Source organism: Pollicipes pollicipes, unplaced genomic scaffold, assembly GCF_011947565.3.
Source record: "Pollicipes pollicipes isolate AB1234 unplaced genomic scaffold, Ppol_2.1 Scaffold_2555;HRSCAF=2994_pilon_pilon_pilon, whole genome shotgun sequence".
NCBI classification, from domain to species: Eukaryota; Metazoa; Arthropoda; class Thecostraca; order Pollicipedomorpha; family Pollicipedidae; genus Pollicipes; species Pollicipes pollicipes.
The window spans coordinates 36,294,371-36,309,511 of NW_023596136.1; the positions used below are offsets into that span (position 1 = coordinate 36,294,371).

A 15,141-nucleotide genomic window follows, 5' to 3' on the forward strand; every position below is an offset into this window, starting at 1 on the left:
GGTCAGGACAGGACAGAGCAGGTCAGAACAGGTCAGGTTAGGTCATGGTGGCCAACATCACAGCAGCATTGATCCCAGCAGGCAGCTTAAGGCGCACACGTTGTGTGAGCCATGATAAATGATGAGTCATCAGGGAAAATGACGTGGTTCGTCCGGATGCTTTTCGGTTCATTCCACGTACCCGCTGAACTGCGCTTGCTCGGTGCACCTTTACGCCACCAACGCCGTCGTCAGCACAACTCCTGGCAGAGCGTGCACTTCGTACCCACTCTATTGACCGAACAACACAGACTGGATGACGATGCAATTGCTGTTTTTCTGACCCGTGCGACGGCACCAAAACCTGTCCTCAGTCAAGCCAAAACACATCAGGTGAAGCGAAACATGTCAAAGTTAAGCCGATTTTGTGCCTTACTGGGCTCAATGCAACACACCAGACATGGAAATGAATCCCGCTTCGGCTTCGTGCGTTTCGGCTTCGGCTGATAGATGAGAGCTACAACATGCATTTGAAGGGGACTGACTGCTGCGGTGTTCACCTGCCTGTCGCTAGCGTAGGTCGCGTTCAAAAGGACAATGAGCCTAGCAAAACACAGCCGTTTGCACTACTGCAATAATAAAACCTAATCAAACTTACCTTACAGCACGTTTTCTAACACAGCATACGCGCAAGCCGACCTCTGCGCGTGTCAACGAACAACAGCGACACCCCGCCCGACCCAGACCGGTCCCAGGCAGCACCAACACCCGCCTATCCCTCTGAAACAGCGGGCTGAAGGGACGTCAGACCCGCTCCTCGCTCACCGAACACGCGGCCGGGCGTGCCCGAGACGATGTGCTGGCCGTAGTCGAGCTTGCGGATGTCCTCGCCCAGGCTGGTGCCACCGATGCAGGCGTGGCACTGCACGTTCATGTAGTCGCCCAGCGCCAGGATCACCTGCAGCGGGCGCGGACACTGATCAGCCGGCGGGTCACGGAGGCCGCTGGGCGCCCACGAGGGTCAGCACACTCTGGCTGCAGGTGATCCTGCAGCAGGCGGAAGTGGGTCACGGGAGAGTGCTGGCCGCTCACGAGGGGCGGAGTCGCGCGACGCTGCTGGCGGAGAGCCAAGGGAGCGATGAGCAGTTAATTGAATAGAAAGGCCCCGGTCGATTTCGTTCAGCACACCGGTTCAGGCAGCCGCCAAGCTTCGGCGATAAGAGGTGGACGCCGACGTTCCCAGTCGAGTTCAACTCCAAACACGCTGTCCAGCTTCATGGCACTGTCTCTCCGTGGACAAGAGGCAAACGGCGAGCGAGAAGGCACCACCACCTCACAACAAAAAGTAAAACGTGTTGCTGGAAAAATCGACACCACGCCTCCGCAGCAGGGTTGGCAGTACCGATCTGAAACAGTCTCTGCCAGGTGACTGCCACTAGTTCAAACTGACTGGCAGGAACGACTGGTAGTAATAACTGGAGGGAAGTGGCAGTTCTGCAAAACATTGCCCATGGAATAAATTGAAACAGCAGGGCGAGAATAGCCCAAATTAAATGGTAATTGTGGCTGGTGTTTGCACGGTGTCCAGTAAAGTCTAGTGTCTAGTAAACACGTAGACACCGTCTACATGGACAATCGTACGATAACAACAGGAAAAGTCTGCCAGAAATGGTAAGTTGTCACAAACGGCCACAAAAGTTAAATCCACCGTATTCATGTTTACACAAATTGAGCAAGAAAAACATCAGACTTTAAAAGACATATCTGGTTGCCGGACAACCCACCTGTTGCAATGCCATGATACATTATGCAAGCTAAGTGCAGTTGGTAATAAATCAAGGTAATTCACGAAAGCAGCATCAAATGGTATCTGGCTTCACAACGTCCTTCGCTCATTTGAAACCACACGTCCTGATAAGTGATAATGAAAGGCGCCTTTTACCGCTGAATAAATGTACGGTGCCCATGTGTGACAGGAAAACAAACATAAAATGACACCAACCTGTGCATATTAAAACTTAAGCTTAGCCGAACCACCAATGTCGCCGCCTGCTCATGAAACCAACCAACCCTTCACTACACAAATATTTGTTAAAAGTATAACCTGATGTCAGACCGCATAAACACATGCAACAAAATCAGCAAAGCAGCACCAGTTTGCAATGAGCTTCAATTGCATTTGCACGCAAAATGCCACAATTCACCAAATGACGTATGCTGACGTACTTAAAGGTACTTATTACATGCCCTTATTATCTCTCGAATTTATTTAAAACATATTATAAAGACCTCATCACACACCAAACCAGCTGCATCGTCGAGGACAAAAATGCTGCCGTGGTCACTGAGCAGTTGCACTGGACATGACTTGCATAGCAGACGCACTATTTATCACGCCATGCAAAGGTAAGAAGGCGATTGGCCCACCAGAGTTAAGCCAGCATAAAGTGGCAATACTGCAGCATAATTTGACCTGCCAAATTCTCCATACTCCCACCTGACGGGAAGGCCAGAGGCTGAATTACTCCAAGCATTGGATTAGCCTGTCTTGGGCGGGCTGACCAAAATAAACGGACACTGTTTTAATCATGGGTTTGTTGTACATGAAACAAAAAAGGCCTAACAAGTGCTCTGAGCCCAAAACCAAATAAGCAAAGCCATTAAAATAAACCTTAAAAAGGAAATGGATTACATTTTTCCTAACAGCTGGACTTTGAATGTAGAGTGATAAATCAAGGCTATGTATTAACGTAGCCAAGTATGTATCAGTCATGTAAATCCGCCTCATGTTGCGATCATGCTGTACTAATGCCCTGTTATTGGGTTCTTGACCGTCTATCAAATGCTGTAAAAAACACAGGGCGATATATTACATGTAAATATAAATTCAGAGGCATGTTAACAACGGCATACACCTAACGAAAAACCGTCAAATGCATACGTCATGCAAAACAGCTCATCATTCCATTTTCTGCCATAATAAGCTTTACTTTACTAAAGCGTGTCTTAACTTGCAAATTTTCAGCTGGCCGAAAAACGAGCCCGGTGCTGCGCGGCCCGGTCTCAGAAGCGCCTGCGTCGGCGCGGTGGCCGCTCACCTTCTGGATCTGGACGGCCAGCTCACGGGTGGGCGACATGATGAGCACCTGCGTCTCCCGCAGCGTGGTGTCCAGGCTCTGCAGCACCGAGATGGAGAAGGTGGCCGTCTTGCCGGTGCCCGACTGCGCCTGCGCGATCACGTCGCGGCCCTTCTGGATGGGGCGGATGGCGCGCTGCTGGATCGCCGAGGGCCGTTCGAAGCCTGGGGGGAGACCCGCGCCCGTAAGGCGTGCCGAGGCGGCGCAGGCACGGAGCTGGCGCCTGCACAGCGGAGACGCGGCACGCCCGCTCCCCGCTCCGTCGTCGCCGTTGGGGTTTTACGACGCACTCAGCTGCTGAGGCTATGTCACGGTGTCGACCGCCTCTCCTCTCACTCCGGCAGGCAGGGCGGGCACCGCGGGGAATCGACATTCCTACCTCAGGTTTTTTGAACGCGCAGCTGCCTACTACGCTACCGATTCCCGACGCAGAAAGGCAATACGCAATGGCGATATACTACATACTAAATGCGCATGCATACCTACTTATCACGCCACAGGGCATGCAGGTGAGCGGAAGTGGTACAACTCAGTATTCCGCGCCTTGGATCTTATTGTTTTGTTGAAAAGTCATGCTCAAACACCGGAAAGGATTCCGAGTGGCCGAACGGAAAGAAAGAAAGTTTCCGAACGGAAAGAATTCCGTTCTGGTGAACTGGTCTGACGTCCTACATGGATCACGACTAGCAACAGTGTTAACAGGCTAATCGCATATGACTTTCTCCGTTTTGTTCGACAAAATTACGATATAACGCACGGTATACCGCATCATTCAAGGGAGCTCGAGCATATGCAACCTCAATAGCCTGCTGCTCAACTTAACGACGGTGCAGCCCTAACAATAATGAAGCACAGTTCTTACTTCTGGCTGCCCTTAAAAGCACCATCTGGAAATCACGCATGTATAAAGGCATATCGAGCACAACAATGAGTATACTTAACTTGACTGTCAGCAGGGTCCTCGAGGAAATGTTGTTATGATGTGGCCATGCACCCACATCGGTAAAATTAAAATTTTCTCAGGATAAGACAAAGCAAGACAAGAATATTCCCAAGTAGGGCAGCATGGTGGCTCGCAGCAGAGTCTGTCTGTGTAGCATTGTGAGCTGCACTTTACATATATTGGCAGTCCCCATTCCAAGTGACCATGTCAGTGAAATCAAGCCATGTTTACACTGGTCAGATTTGAAACATGTCAGGCAGACATGGTGTTGCTCAACACGCCATACTGCTTCGATATGCCATGACTTGTCACAATATCAGCCCTGTCCACATGGACATCAATGCATGTAATGGACAGTTTCAAACTGCCCCATGACATGGGTGTAGCACATACATACTGTCTTCATGACCTATACACAGCCAGCATACAGTTACATAACGCAATGGCACCGCCCTGGCATGACACAAATTGCAATGTCCCCCCCCCTCCCCGAAACGCCACGGCCAGGATGGCTGGCACACGCAGAGACCGCAGCAGTGACTTCGGCTATTGGCCTCACAATGTGCTGAGCCATCACAACACCGGTAGAAGGCACGACCAGACACCAGACACTGGGCACCAGCCACGACAGCGGCACGGCGCCGACATGACCCCCGACATGACCCCGGCGAGGCGTCCACATGGACCAGTATGCCACCAGTGCAGACCCCAACATGGGCCTGGCACGCCTCTGAAAGATTCTGAGACATCAAGATCCCAGTGCTGGCATAAATTACAAGGTGGCCTGGGGCACCCACCAGACTAGGCCAAACCAGCCTGTGCCAACTGGACTGAACCTAGCCTTCCCTATCCTAACCCTGCCTGGCCCAGTTAACCTAAACCTACCTACATCCATACACCTACTTCTAATTTAAAAGCTTTGTCTTTTGGTAACTTTCAATCAGTGGCTTTTACATTTGTCTGATCATGATAATCTTACTTCTGAAATAAGATCATACATTTTTGTCTTTCATTATCAATGTCAGTGTGTGCTTTAAAATAACCATGTTATTTTGTTGATGTACTGGGAGATACAAGTCAAGCATTAATGAGCAAACATTGATATGCACCATGAGGAACCTTAACACTGAATATTTTGAGACAGTGCTCATGGTCACTTCACTACCTACTACATGACGGCCCAATTATTCATTGGTAATGTTCCTACATGGGGTTGCTACTTATGAATTTTCAAGGGCTTTACAGGCAACTGCACCATACACACAACATACAGGCATACTGCACCATACAGGCAACTGCACTCTAAGGCACAAGAGCTGTTAAGACATGCATACCTGTGACATCATAGGTTGCAACTTGTAAACAACATTTGGCAATGGGGAAGAGCACTGGTTAGGGGGGTCCGCGATCAAGGAACACTGGGCTGGCAAGATCATGACTAAAACCTCTCTCTGAACATGAAATGACATGGGCCACTCACATTCTGTCCTACAAGTTGTGCCTATCTCCTCAGACTCTTATGCATTTCTTATATCACTGACAGCCACAGTTACTGGACTTTTAGATCAAACATATGGAGGGTATATAGTAATAGGGATTCACCTTGTGATACTGTACTGGTTCTCACACCAACAGTGATGTTCACAGTACAATAAAGCAATGAAACATAAAGCTGGCCATGTCAGCTGTTTCAGATACATGGCCTCATTATGCTCAATCCCTAGGTAAAGGAAATGATAAATAAGCTTGGGTTAAATTCATACAAATATGAGGAAATTGCTGGCCTTATTAGGTTGGCAACATCATCTGATATCATAATTTCTGCACAACAAAGATGCTCTACAAAAAAAATTGTTGTTATTGTGGTGTTAAAGGCAATGTGCATACTGCCGCCAAAGCACCCTGTGTGGATGTATGGCATCAGCACATATTCTTTTGCCAGAATTATTATGGAAGGGTCAGGGAAAATAAGGCACCTTACATTGAGCACCACAGTGAACAGATCCATGACCTATGCTCGGGATAGGGTGTGACACAAATACCTGAACTGGTTTCAACCCACATGTGCTTTTGTCATATCACATGTGGGCCAGTTAGCATCAATCACAACTAAGAATACGGGTAATTTTTTACTTTGGTACCTGTATGGCCGACGGAGGGAAGAGCTACGCTAGCTGCAGGGTTTCGAGTATTGTCGTCCGGGGGAAAGCTGTGAGGCATCGGCTGACATTGTGACGTCACTGAAAATGGTTTTGCATCGATCGGGATGGGGGTCCCTTCGGGCCGACTGAAGGCCATAAGGCTTTTGAATGTGACATGTCACTGGTATTCGGCTGGGTATGTGACGTCACGGGTCGTGAGTTTGTAAGGCTCTTTTGGGTCCACCGAATGCCGTAATGCATCAGCTGGCCATGTGTCGTCACTGTTATTCGATTAAACATCAGGCGCGACCGGCCTCGTTCCATCTTTACTTTTCGTACCTGACTGCTGCAAGCATTTGCGTGCCGCATAAAGGTTTGACCGAATCACCTCAATGTGTGACGTCCCTAATCATCACTTCATACGGGTGCACTTAGGCCCCACGACCACGGTGTGTCATGGTCTACGAAGTATCACCGGATAGCGTGACGCCACTGGTATTCGAATAAATACTGAGCGCAACAGGCCGTGCTTTATTTTTACCTTTGTATCTGACTACTGCAAGCATTGGCGTGCTGGATGAAAGCTGCCGAACCACCTGAGTGTGTGACGTCACTGGTCACGAGTTTCACCGGTGCTTTTCGGCCAACTGAAGACCACAAGGTGTCAGCTAACGACGTCACTGCTATAACGACCGATTGTAAGACGTCAATGGTCGTGGGTTTCCATGTGTCCTCTAGGACCGACGAAATGCCGTAAGGCATCAGCTGGCGATATGACGTCACTGGTATTGGCTGAACATCAGCCAACAGGTCATGCTCCATTTATACCTTTCGTACATGTCTGCTGCAAGTATTGGCGGATTTTTTGCGGCCAACTGAAGGCCATAAAGCATCAGCTAGCGATGTGACGTCACTGGCATTCGAACGTGCGTGTCGCTGGTCATGAGATTTTACGGCCTCTTTTGGGCCGGCGAAAGGTCATACGGCACTGACTGACGATGTGACGTCACTGGTATTCGAATGAACTTCGGGCGCGACAGGCCATGTTCCACCTTTATCTTTGGTACCTGTCCTTGCAAGCATTGCCGTGGAAGGCTCTGCCAAATTACCTGAGTGTGTACGTCACTGACCATTAATTTGTAATACTCTTCTGAACCTACTATAGGCCACAAAGCATCAGCTGACGATATGATGACACTAGGTCTCGACTAGACATCATGCGCAACAGGCCATGCTCTATCTAAGCCATGTTTCGTCTGTACCTTTCGCACCTATCTACTGCAAGTATTCGCGCGACACATAGGGGCTCTGCCGAATTACCTGAGCGTGTGGTGTAACTAGTCATGAGTTTACGCGGGTTTACTCTGGCTGACCGAAGGACATCAAGCATCAGCTGACGATATGACGTCACTGGTATTCGACTATACTCCAGGCGCGACAGGCCATGTTCCATCTCTACCTTTCGTACCTGTCTCTTGGAAGTATTGGCGTGCTGAATGAAGGCTCTGTCGAGTCTCCTGAGTAAGTAACGTCACTGTCAAGAGCTTTTTACGGGACCTTTTGTAACCCCAAACGGTATAATGTATCAGCTGACGATATGACGTCACTGATGTCCGACTTAACATCAGGCGCGACAGGCCATGTTCTATCTTTACCTTTCGTACCCGTCTATTACAAGTACTGACGTGCTGAATGAAGGCTCTGTCGAGTCTCCTGGGTGTGTAACGTTACTGGTCATGAGTTTTTTCTGGCTCCTTGGAACCCTCTATAGGGAAAAATGCATCAGTTGACGACGTGATGCCAATGGTGTTTGACTTAACATGAGGCGTAAACAGGTCATGTTCCATCTTTGCCTTTCGTACCTGTAAAGTATTGGTGCGTTAAATGATGGCTCTGCCGAGTCACTTGAGTGTGCGACGTCACTGGTCATGAATTTTTACGACTATTTTTGGCTGAGCGAAAGCCATAAGGCATCAGCTAACGAAATGACTTCACTGGTAGTCCACTGAGTGTGTGACGTCACTGGTCATGAGCTTTTAACGGGCCTTTTTTGGCCGAGTTCAGGCCATTAGGCATCAGATAACGTTATGGCGTCACTTGTATTCGAATTAACATCAATTGCAATAAGCCATGTTTCATCTTTACCTTTCGCATCTGCCTACTGCAGGTATTCGTGCGCTACAAAAAGGCTCTGTCGATTCGCCTGAGCGTGTGGTGTAACTGGTCATGAGTTTGTGCAGGTTTTACTCGGGCTGACTGAAGGACATCAAGCATCAGCTGACGATATGACATCACTGGTAATCGACTAAACTCCAGACGAATCATCTGAGTGGGTGACGTCGCTGGTCATGAGTTTATACGGATTCACTTGGGCCGCCCAAGGCCACAAAGCAACACCTCCCGTGAAGCATCACAGGATGATATGTCGTCACTGTTATTCGACTTAACATCAGGTCCAACATGCCACGTACTTTCTTTACCTTTCGTACCTGTCTATTAAAGGTATTGACGTGCTGAATAAAGGCTCCGTCGAATCTCCTGAGTTTGTGACGTCACTGGTCACGAGTTTTTTATGGGCTCTTTTGAACCCATTATAGGTTGTAATGCATCGGCTGACGGCATGACGTTACTGGTGCTCGACTAAACATCAGGCGCAACAGGTCATGTTCCATATTTGCCTTTCGTACCTGGCTGCTGCAAATATTCGCGTGCTGTATGAAGGCTCCGCCGAATCACCTGAGTACGTGACGTCACTGATCATCAGTTGGTAGGAGGTCACTTGGCCACCTATGGCTACGAAATTCCGCAGCAGAGGCGGGAGATGCACCATAGTTAAGCACACTAATTTTATTGTGCGCACCATTAAGTAGCAGCTTCAAACGCAACGGGCTGTTTCAACGACTAAAATTTTGAACAAACGTAAACACAAAACAAAGGTGATCCCAGCCCACAAACCGACGTATATGCAAAGCTATTCCGCCCGACATCACAGGATGCGCCCCTGAGCAGCTACGGTCCGGAATGCCCTGATGGCTAAATAATAAAGGGCGCCGCCTAGCGGTCATAAGTCTGGGCCACAGACCGAATATCAGTGACGTCATATGGTCAGATGATGCTTGATGTCCTTCCGTCAGTCCGAGTAAGCCCGCGTAAACTCATGACCAGTTACACCACATGCTCAGGTGATTCGGCAGAGCCTTTATGTAGCGCGCGAATACTTGCAGTATAGAGGTGCGAAAGGCAAGATGGAACATGGCCTGTTTGCGCCTGAGATTAAGTCAAACACCAGTGACGTCATATCGTCAACTGATGTCTTGTACCCTATAGGTACAAAAAAGCGGCCCATAAAGAACTCATGACCAGTGACATTACACACTCAGGAGATTTCACAGAGCCTTCCTTACGCATGTCAATGCTTACAATAGACAGGTACGAAAGATAAAGACGAACATGGCCTGTCGCGCCTGGTGTTAAGTTGAATACCAGTGACGTCACATCGCCAGATGATGCTTGATGTCCTTCAGTCAGCCCGAGTAAACCCGCGTAAACTCATAACCAGTCACACCACACGCTCAGGTGATTGGGCAGAGCCTTTATGTGGCGCGCGAATACTTGCAGTAGATAGGTGCTGAAGGTAAAGATGAACTTGACATATTGTACCTGATGCTTAATGAATACCAATGACGCCATATCGTTGCCTGGTGCCTAATGGCCTTAAGTCGGCCGAAAAAGGCCCGGGAAAACTCATGACCAATGGCGTCACACACTTAGTGGATTACCAGTGACGACACATCATTAGATGATGCCTTATGGCTTTCACTCGGCCAACAATAGCCTGTAAAAACTCATGACGACGCGCTCAGGTGATTCGACAGAGCCATCATTAGGCTCGCCGATACTTTAACAGGTGCGAAAGGCAAAGATGGAACATGACATGTTGTGCCTGATGTTAAGTCGAACACCAGTGACATCATATCGTCAGCTGAAGCATTATACCATATAGGGGGTTGAAAGAGCCCGTAAGAGCTCTTGACCATTGACGTCATATAACACGCGAATGCTTGCAGTAGGCAGGTACGAAAGGTAAAGATGGAACATGGCCTGTTGCGCTTGATGTTGAGTCGAATACCAGTGACGTCATATCATCCCGCGATGCTTCACAGGATATGATGCTTTGTTGCATTGGGGTGCCCAAGTGAGCCTGTATGAACTCATGACCAGCGACGTCACGCACTCAGATGGTTCGGCACCACCTCGATATAGCGCGCGAATGCTTGCAGTGAACAGGTACGAAAGGCAAAGATAGAGCATGGCCTGTTGCGCATGACATCTAGACGAAAACCGGTGACGTCATATGGTCAGCTGATGTGGTGTGGCTTACGGTAGGTTCAAAGCAGTCTATATAAATTAATGGTTAGTGACGTTACACACTCAGGTAGTTCGGCAGAGCCTTCCTTCAGCATTCAAATGCTTGCAATGGACAGGTACCAAAGGTAAAGATGAAGCATGGCCTGTCCCGCCTGAATTTTATTCGGATACCAGTGACGTCACATCTTCAGTTAATGTCGTATGACCTTTCGTCGGCCCAAAAGAGGCCGTAAAATCTGATCACAAGTGACATCATACACAGTCGAATGCCAGTGACGTCACATCATTAGGTCATGCTTTACGGCTCTCAGTTGGCCCCCAAAGATCCATAAAAATGCATGACCAGTGACGTCACACACTCACGTGATTTGGTAGCTTTTATTCATCACGCCAGTGCTTGCGGTAGACAGGTACGAAGGTAAAAATGAAGCATGACCTGTTGCGACCAACATTTAGTCGAATATCAGTGACGTCACGATACCTGGTGATGTTTCACGGAACATGATACACCGCGGCCGTGGGGCCTAAGTGCACTCGTATCAAGTGATGATTAGTGACGTCACGCATTCAGGTGATTCGGTCAAGCTTTTATTCGACACGCAAATGCTTGCAGCAGACAGGTACGAAAGGTAAAGATGGAATAAGGCCTGTTGCGCCTGATGTTTCATTGAATGCCAGCGACGACATATCGTCAGGTGATGCTTTACGGCATTCATTACACCCAAAAGATCCCTAAAGCCTCACAACCAGTGACGTCACACATCCAGTCGAATACCAGTGACATCATATCGCTAGCAAATGCCTTGTAGCCTTCAGTTGGCCCAAAAGAACCCCGATCGATGGAAACCCATTTTCAGTGACGTCACTACGTCGGCTGATACCTGACAGCATTTCTCCATCACGGCAGTACAGGAACCCTGCAGCCAGCGTAGCTCTCCCCACCGTCGGCAATACAGGTACCCAAGTAAAAAAAAGCCAGAATACGTACCATATGCGTAGATCCCACGGAGAAGATCCTCACGGAGGTTCATATTATCAAACGTAGGTACAACTTCCACATCTTCACTGGTTTCGAATTCGACGTTGGATAGGTCTTCCAGGTCTTGATTCCTTCGCCCTACTCGCTCCGCAGCCATGGTCTCTTAGATACCGTACAAGCTTTTGAAACTTTCAAAAATGATCCGTTGCATCTATTCAAGCACAAAATGAAGACTTGCAGACGTACACAACAAACTCACGTACGCGAAACCGCTAGCACAACCCCTGCCATCACCTAACCCCGCGGTACGCTCGCGGTCCGTCAATCCAAGGTCGTGCAATGGGGTACGATCATCTGGCGATTTTGCTGCCCCATCTGCTCAACGTTAGCATGACGTCACTGGAGCCTTCCCTTCAGCAGGCGCTGCGCGTGATCCCGCGCAGTTCTCCGATGAATCATAGCTCACCTGCTGGTTTTAACCACCTTGGCTATCACATGTAAGTCTGGGAGTGAGACGCTATTAAGTTGTTGTAAGATACCGACGTTATCGATCAAGGCTATTTTGTTCAAGTCAAGTCCCGTCCCGGCCAGCATGTCCCACTGGTACCCATGCGGGTCCGAGATGGGCAGTCATATGGGGCCCATCAGGGCTGCCCACTTTGATCTCATGTGGGTTTGTCATGGACTACCACCTGGGTCCCGCATGGACAGCCCACCTTGGGTCCATATGAGGTCAAACTGGGACCACATGGGGCCTACTTGGGCTGCCTAGTTAAGGCCCATTTTGGTACCATGTAGGCATGTCATGGGAAGCTAACTGGGTCCCACATGGGCATCCATCTGGCAACCACGTGGCCTAATTACGACCCACATGAGGCCAACCTGGGCTACCCAGTTGGGACCTACATGGGCATGTTCAGCTGGGGCCCACATGGATATGTCTAGCTGGAGCCCATATAACCAGCCCAGGTGGGATCCATATAACAAGTCCAGATAGGACATTTTTAACTACCCAAGATTGGCCCCATTTATGCTTTATAGATGTGCTCTTTCAAATTTCATGTGGTTGACGGACGCCCGTGATTCTAAACAAGCTGCTTCATATCATCCGTAATATTCCAGGTCAAGGGTTATGCACCATGTATTTGTCCAAAATTTCCTCATGAACAGCAGCGCCCCGCAAAACATCCAGTTTTCTGCTATCATTCCCGATATGATAACTTTAGTACGGTCTTCGCTCGACTATCTTACCCGTGTGTGACCACCTCGTACGCCCATGGGATATCATTCCGGTCAGTTCGATCCGAAACAGACACAGACGAGGCCATGGTTTTCAAGGGTATATTGTAGAACCGGTACAGACAAAGGACGAGAGAGGCAGGATCAGTTCATACAACAGAGAACAGTACAAGAACAGTAACACAAGCCATCTTGGGCACACCCCGACCGGACCTAGGTTCGGCCGGACCGCACTTACTTCGTCCGAGTAGCCAGCTGCGTCAAAGCAGTGTTCATTTCAACGTGGCGCTCTGCCCTGCTTTCCATGACGCGCGTTTTTATGAGCTCTACGCCCGGCGACGGCGTAAAAACATCGGGGTATGTGGCGTGGCGGTGAAGCCTCGCACGAGAGCCGGAGGCGCCGGCCGGCCGTGGCGTCCGGGAGGCGCGGCGCCGAGTCTCGGTCAGCCGGTCGGCTGCTGGGAGAAAGTGGATGCGCGCGGGAGGGACTAAACGGCCAACCAAATCTGTCGACAGTCCATGCTCCGAGAGTATAGCACCGATTGACATGAGACCTTAGCCATTCGATGCCGCGTGATCGATAGCCTGTCCTTCTCAAATATGGTGACCTTGGGTTAGGTCAAAGATCAACATAAATACAAAAAATGGAAAAATAAGTTGGCAGACGATCCACGTTCCCAGCCTACGGCACCGATCGGCACGAAATCGTCACCAATCGATATGCCATGGTCGATAACTTATTATCGCGAGAACTTGGTGACTTAAAGTGAGACCTAAGGTCATCAAAAATGCTGAAAACTACCAAAATTGGCTCAAGACAACTCCGTACTCCGAGTCTATGGCACTGATCGCCATGAAATCTTATGAAACCTCAGATTAAAGGTGACTAAAACGACCAAACCACCAAAATTGACTGAAGACAAACAAACCCCTTTTCCAAAGGTATGTCACCGATCACCATGAAACCTTGATCAATCGATACGCCATAGTCGATACCCGTCCTTCCCTAAACACGGTGACATGGTGAAGTGCCAAAAGACTTAAGAGGCGTAGGTAGTCTTTTTAGACAAGCTTCATTCATGGGAACAACTGTAAACGAACTTATCCACACGAACGTTTACGGTGCAAGCAGTTCCGTACTGAACATTTTTCAGACTTCTGTCTTCCCAAGCAAGGTTTTTACGTAAGGATCTTTTCACAGTATGAAACTGATACCGTGCGCAGCTTATCTTGATGGACTTTACGCTTGCAAACTTGTAACTTGCAAATAGTTGTTACGCGATCTTTTCCACACGTACTTTTTCCGCAAGCAGAGACAATACTCCTCAGGTGTCAGCTGGCGGCTGCGTCAATATCTCTGCTGAGGTGAAAAGTACGCATAGAAATGATTGCGCAGCAATTTTTCTTGCGATAAAGTTTGTATGCCTAAGTACAGGAGAACAACATAGGCGTTGTAAAAAGCTCATCATGCAAAAAGTTCATCATGCAAAAATCTACAAAAGATAATCTGTGTGACAGTGCAGCATTGTTTAGTTTTAACGAGTCTGGATGGCATGTGAATACAACGAATTAAAAGCATACAACAAATGAGATGAAGGCAGCCATCTGACAGCTGGCGGCGGCAACTGATGATGTCTGTTTTCACTCCCTCACCTCGCAGATCATTTTTAAATGTGATGGTCCCAGAGACATCCGCAGATGAGCCTTTGCTAAAAAGATATTTCTGGTTGCAAAAGTAATGTTGAACGGCTGGCTCTAAATCTAAAATAATCCACTGATACTCATTTAGAGCGACATACAGCTTTGAAGTGGCAAACATGTCAAACAATAGCTTATCATCACTTTTTCTTCTTTTAAATCATGCTGCATTGGACGTAGCCACACATGCTTTCGACACGTCCATGTTGTACATAGGACCGCCGACCTTAACATGGATTCGCAGTTATAATCATTAACCCTCACTCTGCTAATCGGAGGGTGATGCACCCTTCGCCTTCCCCTTCCAGAAGTTTCTGGGGATATCTCTCTGGAACGTGCAAGCACGCCGAATGTTTCAACATTCCATGACTATTTATTGTGTGTGTTTTGACATCAAAAGCTTTTTATGAATCTGATTTCTGAAAAGCAAAGTTCTTGTCGGAATGCTGCATGGTAATCCAAGGTCGGCGCGGACGGCGGGCGGCAACCAACGGATTCGCCCTTGGCGCGGGGCGGCCAGCACTGTTACGTCAACAAAGCCATGCGTAATAAAAATATGTTCAAAACACACCCAACTGTGGGTAATCCATACACCCATGTATATCCGTCAGTGGTACTGAGAATTACACAAAAAGCACGTTTTTGTAAGTTGTATGC

General features: G+C 48.6%; 1 protein-coding gene across 1 annotated transcript; it reads right to left on the reverse strand.

Moving 5' to 3' along the window:
* Window positions 1-751: 751 nt before the first annotated feature.
* LOC119100814 (eukaryotic initiation factor 4A-III) lies at window positions 752-11,861 on the reverse strand. The gene is made up of 4 exons (XM_037223968.1): window positions 11,557-11,861; window positions 3,078-3,280; window positions 805-937; window positions 752-759 (listed from the first exon to the last, which is right to left on the reverse strand). The coding sequence occupies exons 1-4, from the start codon at window positions 11,702-11,704 to the stop codon at window positions 752-754; spliced, it is 492 nt and encodes a 163-aa protein (XP_037079863.1). The 5' UTR covers window positions 11,705-11,861.
* Window positions 11,862-15,141: the final 3,280 nt, after the last annotated feature.